The 25360-nt window shown below is 35.5% G+C and overlaps 1 protein-coding gene and 1 long non-coding RNA gene across 2 annotated transcripts; both read left to right on the top strand.

The window, feature by feature from the left end:
- Positions 1-10605: 10605 nt before the first annotated feature.
- Positions 10606-13924, top strand: LOC127787331 (uncharacterized). The gene is made up of 4 exons (XR_008020142.1): positions 10606-11500; positions 11886-11942; positions 13596-13690; positions 13823-13924. It is a non-coding gene; the product is annotated as an uncharacterized LOC127787331 (long non-coding RNA).
- Positions 13925-14640: 716 nt separating this feature from the next.
- LOC127787120 (uncharacterized) lies at positions 14641-23878 on the top strand. The gene is made up of 9 exons (XM_052314993.1): positions 14641-14818; positions 21457-21658; positions 21737-21980; positions 22055-22255; positions 22339-22420; positions 22526-22630; positions 22721-23050; positions 23132-23552; positions 23740-23878. Exons 4-8 carry the CDS (start codon positions 22149-22151, stop codon positions 23312-23314), a joined length of 807 nt encoding a protein of 268 aa, XP_052170953.1. The 5' UTR covers positions 14641-14818; positions 21457-21658; positions 21737-21980; positions 22055-22148; the 3' UTR covers positions 23315-23552; positions 23740-23878.
- Positions 23879-25360: the final 1482 nt, after the last annotated feature.

Below are 25360 nucleotides of genomic sequence, written 5' to 3'. Positions count from 1 at the left end.
CATAGGAGATCCTTAGAAGACACCCTCAATCAATTCATGCAAGACCAAATGGGAACAAATGCACAAGTGGCCAAATTTCAAGAACAAACCAATAGAGCCATGGAAGACATTAGAAGCCAATTGACCAAACTGACCCAGACATTGAGTGTAAGAGAACCTAGACAATTTCCTTCCCAACTCAATCCGAATCTCATAGGTCAAACCCATCTGGTAGAAGCCTCATCTAATGAAAATAAAAGTTATGAGCAAGTGCAAGCAGTAACTGTCTTGATGAGTGGAAAAATAATTGAGAAACCTGAAGACCTTAGGATGTCACATCCTATTGTGTAAGAAGAAGAAATAGCCGATCACAGTGATTCGGTTATCAAAACAACCTTGGAGGAAGAGCAAGAACCAAGCAAAAATGAGGACAGAGGCAAAAATGTGGTAGAAGGATCTCAATTTAAGCCTAAACCTCATTGCCCTCAAAGACTGATCAGTGCAAAGAAGGATCAACAAAATGCGGACATATATGAAGTATTCAACTAAGTGAGAATTAACATCTCGCTGTTGGATGCAATTAAACAAACACCTTCATATGCAAAATTTTTGAAAGATCTGTACACTGTCAAAAGAAAAATAAATATGCATGAAAAGACGTTCCTAACCGAACAAGTCAGCACCATTCTTCAATTGAAAACTCCTCCCAAATACAAAGACCCAGACTGCCCAACCATTACATGCATCATAGGAAGTCAAAAGGTTGATCGGGCACCCTTGGATTTAGGAGTTAGTGTCAATTTTTTTCCATACAGTGTGTATCAACAGTTGGGATTAGGTGAGCTCAAACCCACTAGAATGACCCTACAACTGGCTGATTGATCAGTTAAAATTCCACGAGGAATTGTGGATGATGTTTTAGTGCAAATCAATAAGTTCTACTTTCCAATGGACTTCATCATTTTGGACACCCAGCCGCATTAGGGTCCTTAACCTCATGTGCCAGTCATCTTAGGTCGACCATTCCTTGCCACATCAAATGTCATCATCAACTATAGGAATGCAATCTTGGAATTTTCATTTGGAAACATGACTTTGGAAATAAATATTTTTAGGGTTTCCAAACAACCTGACATGGAGAACGAGACTGAAGAAGCTAACTTGATACAGACACTGAGTGAGGAGTACATTAAGTGTGAATTTGCTCAGAAAAATTTCGAGTTGGAGGAATTTGTGGAGTAGCAAGATTATCTCGAGAGAAAACTTAATCTATCTTATCCATAGCCTACGATAACCCAAAACCAGAACATCTCGGATCTTCACCAAGTAAACCTCTGCCATTATCAAGTTGCTCACCCACACTTGAAAGGAAACCATTTCCAAACAACCTTAAGTATGCATTCCTAGGTGAAAAAGAATCATTGCCAGTGGTGATCTCATCAAGTCTAAATCCTCAACAGGAGGAGCAATTGTTGAATCAGTTAAAGGCAGATAAGAAAGTTTTAGGTTGTACTATATCGGACCTGCATGGCATTAGTCCCTTAATTTGCACCCACAGAATTTTTTTGGAAGATGATGCAAAGCCTATGAAACAGATGCAGAGAAGGTTAAACCCAAACATGAAGGAAGTGGTTAGGGGGGAGGTGTTGAAACTCTTAGATGTTGGCATCATCTACCCTATATTTGATTCTAAATGGGTTCGCCCGACACAGGTAGTACCAAAAAGATTTGAAGTCACTGTTATAAAAAATGAGAACAATGAACTGATTCCCATGCGCATCCAGACAAGATGGCGTATATGCATTGATTATAGAAAGCTTAATTCTCTGACAAGAAAATATCATTTTCCATTACCTTTTATGGATCAAGTTTTGGAATAAATTACAGGACAAGCTTACTACTGTTTCTTGGATAGATACTTTGGATACAACCAAATAGAAATTGAACTTGAAGACCAAGAGAAAACCACATTCACATGCCCATTTGGGACATTTTCATACACACGCATGCCCTTTGGCTTATGCAATGCACTCGCCACTTTTCAGCGGTGCATGATGAGTATATTCAGTGAAATGGTTGAAAGAGTGTTAGAAGTCTTCATGGATGATTTCTCAGTCTATAGGAACAGTTTTAAAACTTGTCTAGAAAATTTAGAGAAAGTGTTGAAATGATGTGAGGAGACCCACTTAGTGCTCAACTGGGAAAAATGTCATTTTATGGTCACTCAAAACATTATGTTAGGGCACATTGTTTCATCAAGGGGATTAGAGGTAGATGAAACTAAAGTGAAAGCTATAAAAAAATTGCCTACCCCTCAAAATGTTAAAGACGTCTGATCTTTCTTGGGTCACGTCAGGTTCTATCGGCGATTCATTGCTTCATTCAGCACCATGGCAAGACCTCTATGCTATTTGCTATCTAAGGATGTTCCATTTGAATGGACATCAGATTGCCAGAATGCCTTTGAGAAACTAAAGAATGCACTTGTTACCGCACCCATCATTCAATCACTTGATTGGTCCCTACCGTTTGAATTGATGTGTGATGCTAGTGACTTTGTAGTGGGAGCAATGTTAGGGAAAAGAAAGGATAAAAGACCATATGTCATTTACTATGCCAACAAAACTCTCAATGAGGCTCAAAAAAAGTACACCACCACTGAAAATGAATTGTTAGTTGTAGTCTTTTCCCTGGATAAATTCAAATCATATTTGGTGGGATCATTGGTCATAGTTTACATTGATCACGCCACATTAAAATACCACATTACCAAGCAAGACGCCAAGTCGCGTCTCATTTGATGGGTCTTACTCCTGCAAGAGTTCAACATTGAAATCAGAGACAAGAAGAAAGTAGAGAATGTGGTGGCTGATCATCTGTCAAGGATTCTAGGTCAAGATCTTACTCAATTTGATGAACCAATCCATGACAATTTCCCCAATAAGCAACTATTTGAAGTGAATGATATTTTTGCATTGTTTGTTATCCCTTTATATGCCGACATTGTGAACTACCTGGCAACTGGTCTGATCCCAGACCACTGGATTTAGCTAGATAGGTAGAAATTCTTCAGAAAAGTTAGAACTTTCTTTTGGGATGAGCCCTACCTCTTCAAGTATTGTGCTGATCAAATACTTAGAAGATGCATCCCTGAGCATGAACAACAAAGTGTCATGAATTTTTGTCACACCCTAGCATGTGGAGGTTATTTTTCCACTAAGAAAACAATTGCAAAAATCTTGCAAAGTGGATTTTATTGGCCTACACTTTTTAAGGATGTGCATCAATTTTGCTCTTCTTGTGACCGATGTCAAAGGCTAGGAAGTCTTACAAGAGAAACATGATGCCTTTGCACCCCATCTGCATACTTGAAAATTTTGACTATTGGGGTATGGATTTCATGGGGTCGTTTGTCAATTCGTTTGGACACGAATACATTCTGTTTGCTGACGATTATGTGTCCAAATAGGTAGAGGCCATACCAACTTGAACTAATGACCATAAGACTGTAGTAAAGTTTTTGAAAGAAAATATTTTCAGTCATTTTGGGATGCCACGAGCAATAATTAGTGATTGTGGTTTTCATTTTTGCAACAAGCTCGTAGCAAAATTAATGAAGAAATATGGGGTAACTCATAAGCTGTCAACCTCGTATCATCCCTAGACCAATGGTCAAGCAGAGTTAGCCAATAGAGAAATCAAATGCATCTTAGAAAAGACTTTCAACTCCAACCGGAAGGATTGGTCCCTTAGGTTAGTTGATACTCTTTGGGTATACTGAACTGCATATAAAACCACTCTAGGTATGTCTCCCTATAGGATCATCTTTGGAAAGCCGTGTCACTTACCTGTGGAAATAGAACACAAAGCCTATTGGGTCATCCACCAAATCAATGAAAATTTCACTGAAGCAGGTCTCAATAGAAAACTTCAAATGATTGAGCTTGAGGAGATAAGAAATGAAGCATTCAAAAATGCTAAAATGTCCAAACTCCACATGAAAAAGTTACATGAGCAGCACATTAACCGAAAAATTTTGCAAGTCGGGCAACATGTGCTTCTTTATGATTCAAAACTCCACATATTCCTTGGAAAACTTAAGTCCAGATGGACAAAACCTTTCAAGGTCTGCTCTATCTCAAATCACAGGGTATGTGAAATAGAAAACCTTCAGTCAAGACAAATTTTGAAAGTCAATGGGCATCGGTTGAAGCCCTATCTAGAGATGTTGATTGGAGAGGAGGAATATATGGATCTCGCTGATCCAGACAAAAGGGAGTGATCAATTATATATATATAATAAAAAATAAATATATAATAAAAATAAAAAAAATTAAAAATATATAAAATAAAATTATTCCTTTTCTACATTACTTAATTGACTTTGACTCAAATAGTGCTTCTCTATGTGCAGTCTAAACAAAATTTTTGCATACGACGTCATGCATTGAAGACCGCTAGGTATGCTGATAAGTGTCTTTTATACACTTATTTTGATCTATAAACTTAGCATTTATACATTCAATGAGCATGATTTCTACTTGATTTGGTTCAATATATGGTTATGTAGATGTAGAGCATGTGTTGAAGACAATTGGAGCACAAAGTGATGATGATGTCGCATTTTTGGAGCTAAAATGGCAATAAAGGCAAGGTCAAAGGTACATTCAGGGTCGAGGATGATGATGTCACAAAGCACTGGAAGAATGATGTCATCAGTGAAGTGTTGGAAATCAAAGAGAAACGGCTCACGGTGTTGTCACGCAAAGCATTGTGTGGTAGGGTCGTGGTAAGAATTATTTTATGTGGCTCACGATCTTATCACGGAAAGCATTCTGTGGTAAGCTCGTGGTTGAAGAAGTGTTTTGTGGCTCACAACCTTACCGCGGAAAGCATTCCGTGGTAAGGCTGCGGTAAGGCTCTAAGCTTCATAAAAAGGTCGTTTGGAGCCCGTTTCCTTTCAAATCAAGTGGAGATGGGCTCTCTCAAGGGGCACAACTTTGAAAACCTAAAAACCATTATAAAAAGAAGGATTCTTAAGAGATTAAGGAGCTTTTTGAGGAGGAGAAGACGGCAAGTCTAGGATTCTTGAAGATCTTCGGTTTGGTTGTATTTTTCCGTTCTTTCTTCTCTCCAACATCATGAACTTTATTTTTATTATTCTTTCATTGGTTGAAACTATGTTAGGCTAAGTACTTTGTGGCTAGGGTGATTGATGAAACCTAGTTCAATGATGGTTTAATTTAAAGTATTTGGGTTTTATTATATTCTTGTCTTTCGAGTTGATCGTTTGTTATGCACTAATTCTGTTTTGATGCTTGACCGCCATTATAATGTGTTTGTGATTTATATTGCTTTCGAGAGATTCAATATAGATTAACACTTGGTAATAAATGACATGAGGTTCAATAATAGGTAGAGATACCGTTATGCCTTGTGAAATCCTATTTTGATGATCATTGTGGATAAATGCATGTTTGTATATTTGCAGATTAATTTGAGATAATTAATCTCATATGTAAGCATAGATTCGATTGACCATTGAGAGAGGCTTTTGATTAACTTAGGATCATCGATTTTCATCTCAAAGTAAGAATTATGAAACCCGATCACTAAAAGATTAAACCAATTAAAGAACTACGGTGGATTTATGAACCCTAGTACATTAGATTTCTACATTCAAAAATCTAAAGAATTATTTTGTGTTTTCATTTAGTGAGTTAGTTTTAGTTAATATAAAACTTGCAGTGAGTATTATTTTAATTGTGTGGTTTATTAAAGCTAATAGTGGTTAAAGTAAGGATTGAAAGCTAATCCTCGTGGGAACGATACTCTATTCATCATTATATTACTTGTTACGATTCCGTTCACTTGCGGGAAAGAATATGCGAACATATACCTATCCTCTATCCTTTTTATTATCGATTGAGGACAATGCGCAATTCAAGTGGAGGGGTAAGGTATACCTAGAAATTGATTCATTGGTGTTTGAAATTGATCAATTGTGCAAATAATTTTGTTTGACTCGATAATATTGTCTTGTGTGGTATATGTGATTTTATTGGGTCCCTTTAAAAAAAATAAAAAAAAATATAATAAAAAAAATGAGAGAGAAAAGAGAGAGACAGACTTGACGCTGGTGGCAACCATTTTTCTCAGGCAGTGCAATCACACTGCCCTATAAAGAAAAAGGCACACTGTCAAATGTTGAAAAAATAGACATTAGGCGTGACAGTACAATTATGGCATGCCTCAAGAGAAATGTGGTGATTGGAATAGTGACTTCCACTGCCCTATAAGAGACCCCGTATCTATATAAGGCAAGTCACACTTCTGCAAACACAGTCTTCTCTCATTTTTATTGTTCTCTGATTAGGTACTCTCATCCCTTTTGTAAAGTTCATAGGTCTTTACTTTCTTTTTACTATAGTTGTGTTTTATTTAAAAAAAAAAAAATTCAGCTCTCAAAAATTCGCAAGTACTATCCACCTTTCGCACAGAATGATTTGAAAAAAAATTATGCCACTAGGTGTGAAAGACTTAGGTTGTTGATGCGTAATAACATCCCTAAAGATATTTGTTGGTTGATCAAAGAAAAAGTTCGATTAGCTAGCGAAACTTCACCTAATTTTAAGCACTTTCCAGGCTTGGAAAAGAGTAGTTTTGTGAAGAAACGAAGAGCAAAAAGAGTGAAAGGTTGTCACAAATGTGCTCGATGAATTTGTAACACACGATGTAAATCTGTGGGGTTCGTGTCCATAAATCGAGAAGATAAAATTAGTTTCATAAAGGATGGACTGAGTAAGGAGTCTTTGGATGATATCTGATTGACTCTTGAGACGCATCCGTGTGGAATAGTGCAACGAGAACTTCTTGCTTTATGAACCCAGTTCATAAGTGATTACCAACGCTATAGTCTTGGGAATCTTACTATAAATAACCCTATTTGCCAATCTATAAGAAAATTTGATGGAAAGCCTATCCCCATTTCATAGAAGGTGTTTAAGCTGTTTCTGGATGTAAAACCAGAGGAAGATGTGAGCTACAATCACAACTACTTGTATATACACATGATTTTTGTTTGTGTTTATTTCTTGTTGAATTCTTGTATAGCTACTTTTGATCGCTAAACCTCTTTTTAGGGTACACATAAATAACAAACACAAATGGAATGCCAGTTAGTTCGTCGAATCAATACCATATGTATATTATGTGGCTCTTAACTCGGGAACGATAGCTATTACACACTTGCAACAAGCGAACTTAGCCTAAAATTGAGAGAGCGAAAAATTAATTTGGTATATGGAGGGGGAAGTCGTGGATTGAATGGTTGTGTTTCACAAGCTGCACATCTTGGAAAATCATATGTGGTAGGTGTAATGCCAATTCCTTTGCCTGATCCACACATTTTCGGGATTACACACGGTCAACTTATAGAAAGGATTTCTATATCTGAGCGCATGGCTTGTAAGATTTATCAGTTAGACGCCTTCATTGCTTTACCAGGAGGTTTTAATACACTTGAAGAAATCTTTTGTATAATCTCATGGGTCAAGATAAAACTCCATACCAAACCCATTGGACTTTTAAATGTTAACTATTTTTTCAATGAGTTGCTCTCTTTTCTTGATCAGGGTATGGACCAAAAGTTCATTTCTCTTTCAGCAAGAAAGATTCTCATTTTTGCATCCACCATTGAGGAGTTGCTAGAAAAATTACACGCTTATGTTCTACAACACGATCCTTATGAGTCTCGAATAGACTGGTCTAAGGCAATTAGAAACAAGCGCGAAAGGGGTCCAATTAATTTAGATTTATGCCTGTAAGACAAGTCTATGATAAGATGACTGAATAATGAGTATTTTTTGTACTCTTGAGATGCATTTGTTTATCTTATGACTTGCATGAAATTTTTTTTTTTGTGTGTGTTCTTTAAAAAAAGAAAAACAAAACTGTGGAATGTTGTTAGGCAAGTCTATGATAAGATGACTGAGTAAGGAGTATTTTTTGTACTCTTGAGACGCATTTTGTTTATCTTATGACTTGCATGAATTTTTTTTTTTATTTTGGTGTGAAAATATATGCTAATTTGTTTATTTGAATTATAGTAGTTCACAATAAATTTATGGATTTGTGGAGTTACAGATATTCCTAACAATCATATTTTATTATTGCAATTCAAGTTGGGGTAAGTAAGGACTAGTTATGAATTATTTGATTCATGTTTAACTGTAAATTTGCTATTGCTTGCTTGAAGTTTTGTGTGAATTGGTTATCTTTATCTACTCTTATTAATATTTTTTTTTTTGTGTTTTAAATAATGCTATCCCTAAAGCTTTGTAGTTTTACACTGATAGCCTGTTAAGTTTGTAATATGAAACATGAATGCATTAATTTCTTTTTCTTGAAAACGTATATGCATTAGAACAGGTAATTTACATTCATCGGGTATTCAAAAATTAGAAATTGGTTATTGGTCATAAAGTCAAAGGTAACAGTAATTAGTTGATTAGTACACTGCATGATCCCTCAACATAAGTGGAGATTATTACTCGAGTGAGTATTTGAACCTAATAATTGTTGATTCTGAGTGAAATTAACACTTACTCTAAATGTGCTTTATTGTTTATCTCATCTTTTCAGTAGCTTCAAAACATCAATTCGCTTTGAATGTCTGGTATGATAGAGGATGAATTTGACTGGTTTCAAACTCTGAATTAGTTGACTGAGTAATATTGTTTTGTAGAAACATGATAGGGGGATCAATTTCTTTCAATTTGGGTCTATTAATCTTTTTCTTTCTTTACATTAACCTCCCTTGCTAGTCCATTTGATCAGTTCTTAGCACAATTTTTTTTCTTACCCTCATCTAAACCATAACCGCATGAAGTTTGTCCAAACCTGATGTAATCAGTATATCTCGGTATGTTCATATATAAAAAAAAGTGCAAAAAAAAAAAAAGAAAAAAGAAGAAAAAAATAGGAAGTTCTCTTAGTTATTCAGCACTAGTGTTTCAAAATAAATACTGAAGAAAACAATATGTCTAGGTTAAAAAAATATATATATATCCCGACACACCCTTTGCACACTTTACCCTTTTATTTGATAACCCGTATTAACTTCATAGCCCCATTACAACCTAGTCTGGTCCCTCTTGATGCTATAAATCATGTGATCTCAGGATTTGAGTTCGGAGTAAGGAATTCTGTTTAAATTCAGAAGTTATTCATCTAGGGCATTATTCCAGTCATGAAGCTATGTCAATTTCCTTATTTTTCCATGAAAATACATTCTTTATATTTGGGATGACACCGAGTTTGAACTTGTTTTGTATTTACTCTTATAATGGTGCACCCCCTTGTGTGTACACCTGAAGAATCATTTTTATTAGAGGGAAAATCCACAGTAGGTTTAAAGTCAAAACTTCAAGGAAGTAACTTTGTGTGTTGGTCATCCTGATTGCCATTCCTGAGATTGTATGACCTTTAACCAAAAATATGATTTAGAATGTTCGACTATATGTCAAACTACTTATTCGATTTTATGTATTTCGGTTTCGAATTTGAAATTTTTATATTCATACGATTATTGTGAATAAATCTTGGCAGGTGTATAGTCTGATTGCTAAAGGACTAGCAATGTTTAAGTGGGGGGTATGATGAGGAGTTAATTTTTTCTAAATTTTAATGAATTATATCCTTATTTTTATCTTATATTAATGTTTAAATTAAATAATTATACACATTATGTACTATTGTCAGGATGGTATGAAAAAATTGACATTTGCCTAGTAATTGAAGATTTTAAAGAGTCAATCGGATGACCAACGTTACTACTCAAATTCAAGTGCAATTGTGTCAACTATTAAATAGAGTTCAACACAAGGAAGGCCCAAACATTTTAATCACAAGGAAGGCCCAAATCCAACATAAAGAAAGCCAAAAACTCAATTTGTGAAAATCTATTTTTATTTTTATTTTTATTTTTAAATATATATTTTATGAGTATTTTTTTTAGGTATATCTTTTAGTTAAAATCCATTTAACTTTAGGTGTGTCTCTTAGCTAATTTTTTTCCACTAGTTAGGTGAATGTTTTGTGAGTGCCCATTAGAAATAATTATGTCTAGTTGTATAATTTAAATTGTGTGGTTTGTATTGCATCTTGTGGGTTATAAATAGATCACTTGATTGCACTTGTAAAATCTATTATTCTTGAATCAAAGCATAGTTGTGTTCTTATAATTTATCTCTCAATTCTTCAACTTTAGTATCTACATAGTTGTGTTCTATTATTTTTCTATCATCTTTATTATCCATTGCCTGATTATGGCCGATTAATTTCTGCTACTTAATTTTTGCAATTTTAATTTCCAACTCTTGATTATCCACCGCCAGAGTATTGCATTTCTACTTTCTTTTATGTGAAATTCAATTTCTCCTCTTTATGAAAAAGAAGTAAATGTGATTTCACCTGTGTGAATTGATTACTATAAAACTTGGGTGCTCTTCTGTAAAATAAAACTACATCACCTGCCAGAATAGCATGAACTGCTGTTTGTTCTACTATCCCAGAAACTTCGTCCTGTTGCCTCTTTCCATCATTGACTTGTATATCTGTGTTTTGAATTGCTTATTCAATATCTAAAATCCGTCTTTCTGGGTCAGCCTTTATTGCCATTGAATGATTATGACCCTGCTTCGTTTATTTGTCATTTAATATGAATTTTTCTTAGGTTCTTCCATTTCCGCTCTAGATTTTGTGTCCTTATTCTCAACTAATATATGCACCCTTTTGAACTGGATTGGTATTTGAATGGCTAATATTCTGGGTCTTCATGACAACGCTTTTGGAGTGTGTCCTCTCAATTTCAAGCTTCCTGGTCTATCTTTTATCATCAGATTTCTCTGCTATTTATTGTATTTCTTCTCTGTTATAGCACTCTGGATTAACATCTGAGCTTATCTTGCTAACTGATCTCAAATACTCATTTATGCATAATTTAGGTTTCCCTTGCCTAGGCGTGTTGCTACAAAAGTTGGAGAATCCAGCACTACGTGCCTGCTTGAAAGTGCCATCTAATGAGGTTAATCTCTTTTAAATCTACCTGTTGCAGCAATAGTATTTTGTTGGCTGTTTCGTAGGGATGCTTGCAGAAATTTGTTATTAACTGTGCAATTAGAATTGTTTGTTATCACCCGTCATTCATGCCTCTTGCTTATATGAGGAGTCCTTTTAGTTCTTTTGTTAGAGTTTGAAGTGGGAGGTTATGCAATTGTGGGATGCTGGAATTGGCAAGTGTGCAACAACGTGTAGAGTTGAACTTTTGTGGGTGCGTGAAATATGGCAGTGATGTGGTTGCTAGAAGATGGATGGGGGTGCAAATGAAGTTCATAGTTCTGTTGGGGATGATTTGGGAGGTTCTCTTAAGGAGGATGGATTAGAGATTTGTGATCCATAATGAATTGATGAGCAGTGGGTAGTTGTATACTTGAACGTGCTTAATGCTAGTATTTCTGAGGTATATGTCATAGTGTTGATCTGATGCTGTCTCTGTATCATATATTTAAGGTTTATTGTTACTATGAATGGTCATGCATTGGCTAGTGCCCGTTGAATTTTCCCTGGGTTTTGGAGATTTTTTTATTGCTCTACATACCGAATAAATAGTCAATTCTGGTATGTACTTTAACAGCAACGCTTCAGGGTCTTAACGAATCAATTAAAATTATTAATGAGTAAAATGGTGTTGATTCAGAAGGAGATGGTTTTGGGTTGACAGAATTTAGGTGCACCAACTATGGTTATTAATATGGATAATTGTATCAATTTTTTTTCTAATATTTTCAATGTGATCTTTATTCTAACTTCACTTATTGTTTGTCCACACTTTCTTGTTTGGGCAGGGTGTCCTGGTGAGAAGAGTTGAAGCCACTTCTGATGCTAGCAATGTCTTGAAAGAGGTACACTGCTGTCATAATATGTGTTTATAATAATGTGATTACAGAATGAAAAGACTTGGACTAGTAATAGTGATGCTTCTCAGCATGGTTCAATGTAGTTTAAAATGATGGCATTCATTTGGCTAGTCAGTACTTCTGAGAAGTCAAACCAGTCAGTAATTGTTTTATATGCAATGTGCCAGAGAAATAAAAGGCTCATGTTTCACTGGTTTTTTAATTGTAGTGCTCTAAATTTTGGTTAGCTGAACTGCAAAAGAGGGAAGTGTTAGCACTGTGTCTAGAACTGGGTTTTGTGGAAGGAACAGAAAATGGAAGGAAGAGACAGGAAAGAAAATGGAGGGGCTGAAGCTAAATTTGTTTATAATTTTGGTTCAGTTAGACAAGGAGGAGCACATTATGGATATTTGTTGAAAACAACAAATGTATTGTTTACAGCTGATTCCAAGTATACCAACCGAATTAACATTTTCCCTTTGGACTTAGTTGCTATGCCAGTTGATCTTAGCCTCAAGTCCCATGGTTCCATGAGTCATGTTGTAGGCATCCTACATCTGTACCTCATCAGGATTAGGGATGGTCGCAGAAAGCTATGGTTATGATTATCATAGTTCTATGTTCATAATCGTAACCGCACGATTATAGTTTTTCATAGCCAAGCATATAATCAACGAATTAACCTTATTTGTAGTTTTTATCCGTAATCTTTTTAACAAATTGCATAATTAAATACAATTTTCAATAAAAAAGCAAATTTTTTAATTAAATTAAAGGATAGGCAACCAACACAAAAAAATACATGAAATTGGCAACCAAAATTGAAAATTCCCATTTAAAATAGACTTAACTAATGAGTACACAAATTAGAATTCGCCTCAAGAAATTTAGCAACTGAAATGAAAATCTTAAAGTGATTTACACATTTTATTGGAAATGATTTTGCTATTCTTTTGGGGACATATTGTTATAGTATATTTTAAGGTAATGATTTTATTTATTGAACATGGTTTTATTAAATAAATTACAACTTAGGATATTTATAAAGGAATATATATATATATATTTAAATTGTTAATTTATAAAGTAATACTATATTGTATATAAAAGCTAATATTATATATAATTATTGGTTATGGTTACGGTAATGAATCGGTTACAGTTACAGTTTTTTTATAATAACCGAAACTGGCGGCTTTCTATTTTTTTTAACCATAACAATTTTTTTGCTTTGCGTACTCTGTACATATATACCATTTTTCATATTTCTAGCCAGAATCAATTTTGTAGGCTGCATTGCATTTCGCTACCTCATTAGTCAAAAGCAAAAGTTGTGTTTCTCTGTCGACAAATTGAATTTATATTTGAATTTTGCTGCATTCTTCTGTACTCTAAATTAATAATGTATAATGTGTGTGGACAGTCTATTTATATAAATCAATTATTTTTGTTTTGGTAAATTCAGGCTGGAATATACTTAAATTTACAATTGTAGAAACTTTTCCCAGAATATATATACTTATCACAGGAATCAAGCCAGAGCCAGTTCTACTTTTTTGGCTGAATTCAAATAGATGCACGCGGCGGCATGTTTTTGATTCGTTGAGCACGAAATTATAGGTTTCATGCTCAAATCTAATTAAAGATGTTGAAATTCAGATTTGCAGAGCTTGGTATTATTATTATTATTATTATTAGAGCAGGAGCAGGAGCTTCAAGCAGTTCTCAATCCACGTACGTACGTGTGCCATTTGGTATGCAATAAAAAAACTTTTAGACTGTTCAGTATGGAGATTGGTTACCTTGTTCTCTTTAATTGATCATAATGGCAGTGTCATAACTGATACTAATTGCTTTGGGTCCCTTGTACCTTTTGAACAAGCTAGGTCCCTTATCACATCGATCCAAGGAGGTCAGTCAGCCTTCCTATTTAATCGTTGCTGGTTTGGTGTTTACACCACTGTCTGTCCGAACCACTCATAGCTAGAGTATGATTATTTTAACTTTAGCAGCTCTAAATTATGTCTTGATATTGTTCATGCTATAATAAGAACAAGATAAACTTATTCTTCTCGTTTATTACTTATTATGTTTTTTCTTTTTTACAGAGAGGAGAGTGAAGACAGCATTGGGGTCAGTTGTTAGTTAGTGACACGCGTAGCTTCATTTTGCTACCAATCTAATGTTATTGCCTGATTCATTGCTTTTATTCAAAATTTTATCAGTCTTTTCTCCTCTTTGGTTAGTTGAAGCTACTGGCAAAGGCACGCTATTCCTTGGCAAGATTTAAGAGTGAACAGATTTGTGATACTGTCGCAGCTAGCTATGTATTTTCATCTTGGGTATATATATATATATATATATATGCATGAGGCACTACAAGGAAAAGGGATATTGCCGGCAAACTTTTCCCGAACACCATAATCCCCGACGGTTACTAAAATCGCCGAGGATTTAACACAATCCCAGGCGATTTTGAAAACCGCTGAGGATGTTGACCTATTACCGGCGGTTTTATAAACCGCTGGTAATGTTGGCCCATCCTCGACGATTTTAAAAATCGCTGGGATATATGATTTATATACCCCCCGCCCAAATTAATCTTCCCCTCACCTCCTTCTCTTTCAAAATACCCCCTGCAAATCCTAACACTCTCTCGCTCGCTCTCGCCGCTGCCTCCCTCGCCATCGCTCACGCTCAGTCACTCTCGGCCTCGCTCACTCACTCTCAGTCGCTCTCGCCCTTGCTTGCTCACTCTCAGTCGCTCTTGCCCTCGCTACTTGCTCAGTTGCGCTCGACATCACTGCCTGCATACTGCATCTCTTAGTTTGTGTCACTCTCGCCCTCGCTCGCTCTCGCCCTTGCCCTCTTTGAATCATCAGGTAAGTCTCTATCTCTCTCGCTCAGTCGCTGTCTCTCTTTGAATCATCAGGTAAGTCTCTGTCTCTCTCGCTCTTTTTGAATCAAATTTTTAAAATTTCAATTCAATTAAATTCTATTTTATGCATACAAATTCGATTACATCATCAAATTACCTTATAATCAAACAAATAATTAATTAAACTGTTGATGGGCCGTTGAACCAGTGGAAATCTATCTTAATTATGAGAAGTTTTTAAGGCAAATTTGTAAGAATCAGATATAACATTTGCAACTCACAAGTGAATGTAAATGAAAAATACATAAGAGAAGTTTTGAAAAGACAGAATATATGTTAAAGTGTTTAGTTTATTAAGTAGTTTGTTTTATTCTGTTTTGTGATCCCTATTGTTATTGTTAAGGGATATGTTGTCATTTGACCTGTTCTTTAGTTTGCCACATCTTTAGGATTGTTAGACATAGGTTGCAATTGTGGGTAAAAACGTGGGTTGCAATTTAATTGTTTTACTTCTTTTGTATGGCTACTTGTAAGCCATAATATTTTATTCAATAGATTATTCTCTTAGATTCCTTGCTTTTGCACAAAATATACTTAACATTTGGTATCAAAGCCATCACTAGGCCTGATTGAAACTTAAGAAGCAGCAGTCTTCTAAGCTTGTAGCAATAAAGAATGGCAACTGAAAATAGTTTTGTCCAACCAGCAATTCCAAAGCTCGATGGACATTATGATCACTGGTGTATGTTCATGGAGAATTTTCTTTCCTCTAAGGAATATTGGAATTTGATAAAAAAAAAAAAAAAGGATTCCTAAAGCAGGAAAAGAATGAGCACTCACTGAAAGACAAAGGCAGGCAATTGAAGAAGCCAAACTGAAAGACTTAAAAGGTTAAGAAATTACATTCTTAATTATATGCAAGCTTGCAATCTAAACTTAGGCTTTGCTTTGTTTTAGGCAATTGGATATATATATATATATATACACTATCTTCAAGGTTCCAAATTAAAGACTATGTATCTGAGAGATTTAGTGAAGACTTGTTAATTCCCAGGCCTAGAGGGATCACAAAGGAACAAACTCTGCCACAAAAAGAAGCCAGTGTTGTTAGATGACAAATATATTTCTCTGAGCTCAACTTGGCATTTTATATGTAATGCAACCTTATAATTAATTACCTTATAATTAATTAACAGTTTAATTAATTAATACTAGCTGTCTAGTTGGGAGAGAGAAACCAAGTCAATAACATTTGTCTTTTCTTTTGCCCTAAACACAGTGCACAGATTGTTTTGTTTGTTTGTTACAAACAAACAAAACACTCTGAATTAAATTAAGTGGGTGACCTTATGGATCTAGACCGGGGAGTTGATATATGGGTTAGTAATTAAATTTTCTTAATTTTTTATGTAGTCCACATTATCATATTTTGACAAATGGCAACGACTAGCTATCAAGGTAATGTGCATGACCATATTCATTGCAAAATATTAGGTACACTGATCACAGACCCAAATTAATCTAATTAGAGGTCGCAGTCATGATTATGCTTCATAAGCCATATACTTGTACTCAAAATCTTGAAAATAGTGAAAATTTTCAAGGGTTATAAGACAGCCATGATTCAAGGGTTATAAGACAGCCAGCAAAAGTAGTGAAAATTTTCTCAGGGAAGTTTCCAAGAAGATTTTTGTTTCCTCATGCTGATTGCTCCCTTCATTACTTTAATCATCCCTAGTCTGACCTAATTTATTCTTAATTTATTCTCACATGGCTGACATGTTCCTTGCCCTGCCAGTGTGTTTATGGAGAAGTACATATAAAAATGAAATTTGACTTATCAATGAGATATATATATTGATAAAATTAAATGCTTGTTATTAAGATTTATTATTTAATTTTATTATAGTGTCCGACTAAAATCCAAGTATTTTTTTTTTTTTTGTGGGGTTTTCTTTAGACAAGAACCCATCAATATTTAGAAGAAACACAAAACAGCTATGCTAGGATCCTAATATTTTTTGACAAATGATTAGTCTTCATATGTAGCTAGTCTTAGATCAATAGAGATAATTGACAAACTAAGTTTATGTAATTGATCTTAGTCCAGTGAAATTAAAATTTGGTACCCTTGACTCAATATCCTTATTCTTATTAGGTTTGATATATAAATTATTCTAATAGAGCTGGATAAGAGTTGAATTAATATATCGAACATGCTAGATCCTCGATACGAACAAGGAATTCAGGAGTTCCTTCAGTTTTCCTATAGACATAAGGCTCGTGGGGCAAACATATATTATCCGTGTATTAAATGTGTTAACCGATATTTTTATAAACGAGATGTTCTGGAGGAACACCTCATTTTGAATGGGTTTGACACTAATTACATAATATGGATGGTTCATAGAGAGTTATATGTGCCTCGTCATAGTCGAGAATAATTTCAAGATCAGGAATGTAATATTGGAGATGATATGGTGGGAATGATACATGATGCACATGGAGTTCCTAGACACAATGTTGGAAGTAATGAAGAAGCTACGAGATTCTATGAATTGTTGGAGAAGACAGAAACAAAGTTATGGCTTGGTTGTAAGAACTTCACGACATTATCGTTTATTGTTCGTTTACAACACTTGAAGGTATTGGGTGGGTTGTCAGATAAAATATTTGATATGTTGCTTGAGTTGTTTAATGAGACATTCCCAGAAGGAGTGTCATTGCCACGATCGTATCGGGAGGCTAAGAAATTGAGTGAGGATTTAGGTTTTAAGTACTATAAGTACGATGCATGCCTTAACAATTGCATGCTCTTTTGGAAAGATGCATCAAAGTTGGACAAATGTACTTTTTGTGGGGAGTCAATGTACAAAGAATACGAGATGCACGTGGACGATGATATAATGAAGGTGAAAAAAATCGCTTATAAACAAGTGCGACACTTTCCTTTGATTTCAAGACTGCAAAGATTGTTTATGTCTAACAAAACAGCATCGTTAATGAGGTGGCATGAAGAAGGTAGAACAAAGGATGGTATAATGAGACACCCTGCTGATTCATTGGCTTGGCAATCTTTTGATGAACAACATCCGAAATTCACTAAAGATAGTCACAATGTTAGACTTGGTTTGGCTTCTGATAGGTTTAATCCATTTCGAACAATGACCATTAGCTATAGCATTTGGCCAGTTGTGTTAATACCATATAATCTATTGCCTTGGTTGTGTATGAAACAACCTTACTTTATCTTGTCTTTATTGATTGATGGACCTCGTGCACCAAGAGACAATATTGATATGTTTCTACAACTGTTGATTCAAGAGTTACAGGAATTATGGAGCGAGGGGATAGAAACTTACGATGCTTCAAGAAAAGAAACGTTTCACATGCATGCAGTATTGTTGTGGATGATTAATGATTTCCTGTGTATGCTAATTTATCTGGATGGAGTGCTCGAGGAAGAGTTTCTTGTCCTTAGTGCATGAAAAAGACGGAGTCCAAATGGTTAAAACATGGTGGTAAGTTTTGTTATATGGGTTACCATAGATTCTTAGAGGACATGAGCCATCCTTTTCGGTTAAATAAGAAGAATTTTGATGGAACCATTGAGAATCGTGTTGCTCCTCCTCAGTTATCTGGCTACGATATATTCAAAGATGTTGAATTTGTTAAGAAGATGTATGGAAACCGTGAGAATTCTGGCGATAGTGCTGGGGGAGGAATGGGCGGTTGGAGAAAACATAGTATATTCTTTGAGCTTCCATATTGGCAAGACAATTTAATCCGACATAATCTCGACGTCATGCACATTGAGAAAAATGTTTGTGACAACATAATTTGGACGTTATTAAATGTTTCGGGTAAAACAAAGGACAACTTGAAAGCACATCTTGATTTGAAGGAACTAGGGGTAAGAAAAAAGTTGCATCCTGAAGATCGTTTAGGTGGGAGGAAGTATTTACCTCCTGCACCTTTCACGTTGAATCGGGAACATAAACATATATTTTTAAAAGTATTGAAAAGTATAAAATCACCCGATGGATTCTCATCAAACATATCATGTTGTGTAATACCTTGGGAGCCCAGAAGAGGATAGTATATATCAAGGATAAGTAAGGAATGAAACAACACCAGCTGGATACCTTTTGGGCTGAATGTAGGCAAAGAACTCCAGGGTTAAGCGTGCTTGACCTAGGAAAATCCAAGGATGGGTGACCCCCCTAGGAAGTTCGCGTAGCCCCATCAAGGTAAGTTGTTCCGGTCCTTCTTATCGCTCGATGCGGGATGTTACAGGTGGTATCAGAGCCGACCCTTAGAGAAGGCGGTCCAATGAGGGCGGCGAGTGGAGCCGAGGCACGAGGCCTGATCAAGGAGCGACTCCTGGCAGGCTTCTAGGATGGAAGCCTCCAAAGGGGAGAAGGTTTGGGAGCAGTTGTAAGGTCGCATGACGAGGACGTCATGTGCTCAAGGATGGGGAGAATGTAATACCCCAGGAGCCCAGAAGAGGATAGTATATATCGAGGATAAGTAGGAATGAAACAACACCAGTTGGATACCTTTTGGGCTGAATGCAGGTAAAGAACTCCAGGGTTAAGAGTGCTTGACCTGGGGAAATCCAAGGATGGGTAACCTCCCTGAGAAGTTTGCGTAGGTCCATCAGGGTAAGTTGTTCCGGTCCTTCTTATCGCTCGATGCGGGATGTTACAGGTCATGTCCAACTCAAAGAACACACAATGACTAGACTCAAGAGCTATGACAATCATGTTTTGATGCAACATTTGCTTCCATTGGCAATTAGAAGGGTGTTCGAGAGGAAGTATGTCAGTAAAACTTTGATTAAACTATGCAATTACTTTAAACAGTTGTGTTCTAAAAACATTACAATAGACGAGTGTAACCAATTGAGGTCACGATTATATTGGTGCTCTATCACCTCGAGAAAATATTTCTACCGAACTTCTTCAATATAATGGAGCATTTAGTTGTTCACCTGCCTGACGAAGTCCAAATTGCGGGACCGATAATGTTCTGGTGGATGTATCCAGTCGAGAGGTATATTAAGCCATGATTTTTTTTATTTGTGAATTTGTTTGTTCATTTTTAAGTAAATATTGTGGATTTACTTGACAATGTAACTTATCATGTAGGTTCTTATTAACGTTGAAAAAGTATGTAAGTACTAGAAGTCATCCAGAAGGATCTATTGCTGAAGGTAACTTGGCAGAAGAGTGTTTGACCTTTTGTGCAAGGTACTTGGATGATGTGGAAACAAAGTTTAATAGGCCAGTTCGAAATTATGAGGGTGCACATGATCAACCTATCCCAAAAAAAGGGAAATTAATCACATTGGATGAGATTTCATTGCAGCAAGCCCATCGTTATGTGTTAGCAAAGTGTAGTACAGTTTCGTCTTATCGAGAGTAAGATTATTATAATATGATCTAGTTGATCAATTTTGTTTCATAATAAAAAAAATCAAAATTGTACTTTAATTCCATAATTCCTATTATTTTCATACAATGCAGGACACACTTACAATCTATTAGATTGGAAAGAAGAGGTGCTAGCAATCGTGAAATTACACAAAAGCATCATGAAAACTTCCCATCATGGTTTAAAAAACATGTAAGTGACGTCTTAACATGCTGCCACCACACCCTAAACATCCATGTCTAACCATCTAATTTTCATTTATTTATTTATGTAACGAATTATAAGCATATTACGAAACAGGTTTATGAATTGGAAGTAAGTGGTTACAATGTACCCACTTCCCAATGAAGTGAAAACATTAGCTGCTGGACCTCACTCATGGGCATGGAAGTATTCTGGGTACATCATAAATGGATTTAAATTCCACATGAGGCATCGAGAAAGGAGAAGAATAACTCAAAATAGTAGAGTATTACTAACTGCAAATACTGAAAGTTATGCTAGTTCAAAAGATAAACATCCTATCAGTGGTGATGTTATGTTCTATGGAGTCCTAACAGATGTTGTTGAGATACGGTACTCTAATGAGTTCAAATTTATTTTGTTTAAGTGTGAATGGGTTGACAATAACAGAGGGATGAAGGTTGACAGTTTGAATTTCATAACTGTAAATTTTAATTATTTAATGTATCAAGAGAATAAACCAACAGACGAACCTTTTATACTTGCAACTCAAGCATCACAAGTGTGGTATGTGGCTGATCCTCTTGATGAAGAATGGCATGTTGTTATGAAGATGACACCTAGAGATTTGTATAACATGGGTCAAAGAAATGTGACAGGGAGCTGTGACGAGGAAGATGCTTTAATTAGTAATCATGTTGAAATCAACAGTGATCAGTCCTTACATGCAGTGTTAGGAGAATCTGATGAAGACTACTCTTCTGGAGAATCTGATGAGGACGGTATGCTAGTTAATATACAAGTATCAAAAGACGACGACAATTCCATTCCTTATATTGCACATAGTGATGATAATGATTTCTAATATTAAAGTGCAATGTATATGTCTTCCTTGCATAATATTTAAGGATGTGGTATGTATATATGTTTATGTTTTTAGCTTTCTATGTTTTGATATGTTATTTTTGTTTAACCTAAATTGATATGCTAACAAATTGTTTTTTACATTCAAATCAATAATAGGCAATTACACTAATGGTACCTAAGAGGCAGACTTGTTGGTCAATTAGATCCATGTCACGTAGTACAGATTCACACCATAATGATTCATAATCAGTTCCATCCTATCAACCAACCACAAACCCAATCCCGTCACATCCCCAACATCTTGAAGAAGACTTGATCCACTCACAATCCAACCCCCAAGACTCACGTAGTCAGCAAGGTAAATTCCAAAAATTTATATGAGCAATAATTCTTTCCTAATTCAATGTGAATTTATTGTGTTGTTATGTGTTAGCAGGTACAAGCTCCATGTCATTTACGGCCAAAAAAGGAAGAGGAATATCAAGACAAATTTCAAAGTGGGGAAAGGAAAATATTCATATATTGAATTTGATGCTGAAGGACAACCAGTTGGGGAGATGGCAACTAAGTTGGAAACCCAACTAGGTGTGATGGTAAGAAGTATTACTCCCCTTACATTTACTGATTGAAGGTCACCGGGGATGGAACCATATAAGGAGCGCTTATGGTAAGAGGTCTTGGTGAGTAAATAACGTCTCTGATTCTTAGCTATCTAACCCTAAGCTTTTATACTCTAATAAGGGTATCATTGCAGGATAACACTGATGTATCCACAACATGGAGATCAATTTGCTTGCAACATGCTTCCAAGAAGTGGAGAAAGTACAAAGCCACCTTGAAGAGGCATTATGATTGCCATGAGACATATGCGTCTCGTCTGTCAAAAATACCGCCTGGGGTGGACCCAGAATAGTGGAAGGTTCTTGTGGAGTATTGGGGATGTGAGCAAGCACAGGTATGTATGATTTATGTATGATAGATATATCAGATGGATTCTCTATACCTAGTTCTAATATCATATTACAAGTAGGAACGCAGTGCGACAAATCGTACCAATCGAGATAAGCAAAAGATGGGTCACACCAGCGGTAGGCGATCACATCCTCAGGTTAGGCACCAGGTAAGAATATAATGGATATTAGTTATATATATTTATTGATAATTTAATTAGAAATGCCTAAACTTTAAACATTTAATATATTTCATCTCTTATATATGTTTTTAGATGACTATTGAAAATGGAGATGAGCCAGATAGAATCAAGCTTTTTAAAAAGACACACACCAAAAAGAGCGGAGAGATAGTAGACTCTACATCTTCATATATAATTGTATGTCTTTCTAAAATTTGAAAGTTGTACATATATTTTGTTTCTTTCACTTGTCGACTTATGTAACTAACTTGTGAAATGTTTATTGAGGAACAAATGGATGAAAGGTTGTCACAAATACCTGGTGATGAACAAACTCCAAATTCGCTAGAGGATGTCTTTACTCAAATACTAGGTAAAGATAGGCATGATAAGGTACGGATGGGAGGACTTGGAACATGCCCAACTAAGGTTAGACAAAAACAACAGTATCAGGTGCCCCAAGAACAGTATGACCAAATGCGTGCGCAAATTACTGCCGAGCTAGAAGAAAAATTTCAAGCTCAAATCCAAAGTCAAGTTCAAATGCAAGTTCGTGCAATACTTGAGGCAATGGGACATACACCACCAGCTCCAGACAATACACCACAACCGAGACAGGTATGTTGTTCCATTAGTGCATTTTGTGATTTAAAATTGCATGTTTACTATATATATTAACTAAACTATTTTGAAATGTAGCTATCCTCACATGCCAGTGCTTCTGCCGCACATGTAAGCACACCATCACTCGAAGCTGAATGTATTGGATTATCGACACCAGAATGTGGTCATAATTTAGAAGTAATTTGCTACCAAATAGTTAATATACTGAAATGTAAAATATACTTCAAAATCATTTATGCTTGTTCAAACACAGATTGATGAATTTGTTCACTTGATGAATGGACGAATACCTCGCCACATTGTTGTTGAGGCAATCATTGTGTCCATTGATCTGACCAAGTCTGTAGGGGAAGTAGAGCTAGATAATGAGTTTGTTGAAATTAGTATTCAGAAAGTGCTGAAGCCTTTATATCCATTGCCTCGACAATTTTCTGGGATGTGTGTCGTGAGGGATGCTAATAATAGTAAAACTACGATACCGTGGAGGGTCTCTGATGTAAGTGTTTTTGTCTTATATGCATTTATTATGATATGCAATTTTATAGTTAACGTACATACAAATTTGAAATGTGTTGTACTTAAATAAATTTATTATATACCATTGTTATGTAATTTTTAACATGTTTTATGCAATTTCATAGTTAACGTAGATACTTAAATAGATCTATTATTTTCCAATGCAGATCAACAAAATATGATATGCAATTTTGGTTGGAGAACGGCATGGTGGCATAATCAAGGGTTATCTGAGGCCACTAGGACATGATTTAGTTTAGAGTTGCTTTGTATGTGCTTTTGTATGGTATTGTGTAATGAGACGAGACAAGATTGATCTTTCTAAATGATGTTGTACTTAAATAGATCTATTGTATACAGTTGTTAGACTTATTATGTGCGGGTGAATCTTTTAAAATTGTTGGTGGTTTTTTGCTGTGTGGAAATATATACAGGTTATTTGTTGTCGTGGGTTATTGATTGTATGTACAGTTTTTTAATTTTTTTTTTAAAAATTACCGACGATTTTTGGCTTTTGCCACTGGTTTTAAAACCGTCGAAAAAAGGTCGACGGTTTTTAAACCGCTGGCAAAGGAAGAATTTTGCCAGCAGTTTATGAAAACCGCCGGTAAATAATTTTTTTCGGCGGTTTTCAACTGCCAAAAAACTTTCCCGACGGAGGTATAATTACCGTCAATAAAACTTTTACCAGCGGTTTTTTAACTTTTTTCGGCGATTTTTTCACCGCTGGAAAAAGTTGAAACTCTTGTAGTGAGGCAAATTACTCTCTTCAAAATTACGCCATCTCTTTTGTCCCTCTAAAATGTGTTCTAATCGAAGGAACAACAAGATACTATAGATAGGGATGCATGCATGCAATTGGAAATTGTGGACTACTATTTAATAGGAATTTTATCTTTCTTCTCTTCATTTTGTTCTTCTATTTGTAGGATTTTTCATTACTAATTTATTCTATTCCATAGAAGGTCTTAGCAAACGATGTAAACATTGGATATGAAGATATGGGAAATCAGTAGGCAAGTTACTCATATCACATTAACTTGGAAATAATCTGCCAATTCACATATACGCGGATTTGACATCAAAATATGGCAGGTTTTGAAGTTAAATGGGACACGAATAAAAAACATTCATCTCTTAGCTCATCTAGTCGATTGTAAGTTCTTTTCTATTAGTTGTTTAACTGTTCTCTATCTGGATTACGTTATTCCTTATGCTTGTATTTGTTGCATAGCATGCAAGGACAATAATCTAGTTTTTGAGTTTGAAGACAATTACCTTGCCGTTCTGGAAAGAGAGGCAATTACTGCTGCCTCATCTTGCATGCATTCTCAAAGATTATGGCATTCCATTTGAAAGATCTTCCGATCTTTCAGAGCATATGTGGATCCTCTTGGAGACAACCAAGCAATGGGTCACTAGGATCTCGGGGAGAGTCCAGTTTCAAATTTGGAGATTGGCTAATTTGAGGGGCTTCTTTGGGCATAATTTTTAACTCCTGGCCTGGGCACCTCAACCTGTCGTACGTCTCACCAGCGGCTATTGTTCAAGAGTATGGTTGGTTGTAGTTTGCAGCCTTTCGAAAGATCAACATTCATCAACTCGTAAGCTTCTGCCTATTCTTCAGTTCAGACATGCATCAATCATTCAATTTTCCACATATTTTAATTCAATTATTTTGGAGAGAGCATGCTTGTATTCTAATGTGCTGGTCATAAAGCATGACACATTTATGTTTTGTATAATTAGGTGTTGTTATTGTTGGTCCCTTAGGTATGGCCACTCAAG

Source organism: Diospyros lotus, chromosome 12 (assembly GCF_014633365.1).
Source record: "Diospyros lotus cultivar Yz01 chromosome 12, ASM1463336v1, whole genome shotgun sequence".
Lineage (NCBI taxonomy): Eukaryota > Viridiplantae > Streptophyta > Magnoliopsida > Ericales > Ebenaceae > Diospyros > Diospyros lotus.
The sequence above is the reverse complement of the archived record's forward strand: the minus strand, read 5'-3'. Positions and strand labels throughout refer to the sequence as shown.

Bases quoted from the DNA above. Each gene is read 5' to 3' on its own strand.
- LOC127787120 (XM_052314993.1), top strand. From the start codon at position 22,149: ATGATTGCCATGAGACATATGCGTCTCGTCTGTCAAAAATACCGCCTG. The intron at 22,256-22,338 runs GTATGTATGATT...GTAGGAACGCAG, and splicing joins GGGGATGTGAGCAAGCACAG to TGCGACAAATCGTACCAATC. The intron at 22,631-22,720 runs GTATGTCTTTCT...ATGTTTATTGAG, and splicing joins CTACATCTTCATATATAATT to GAACAAATGGATGAAAGGTT.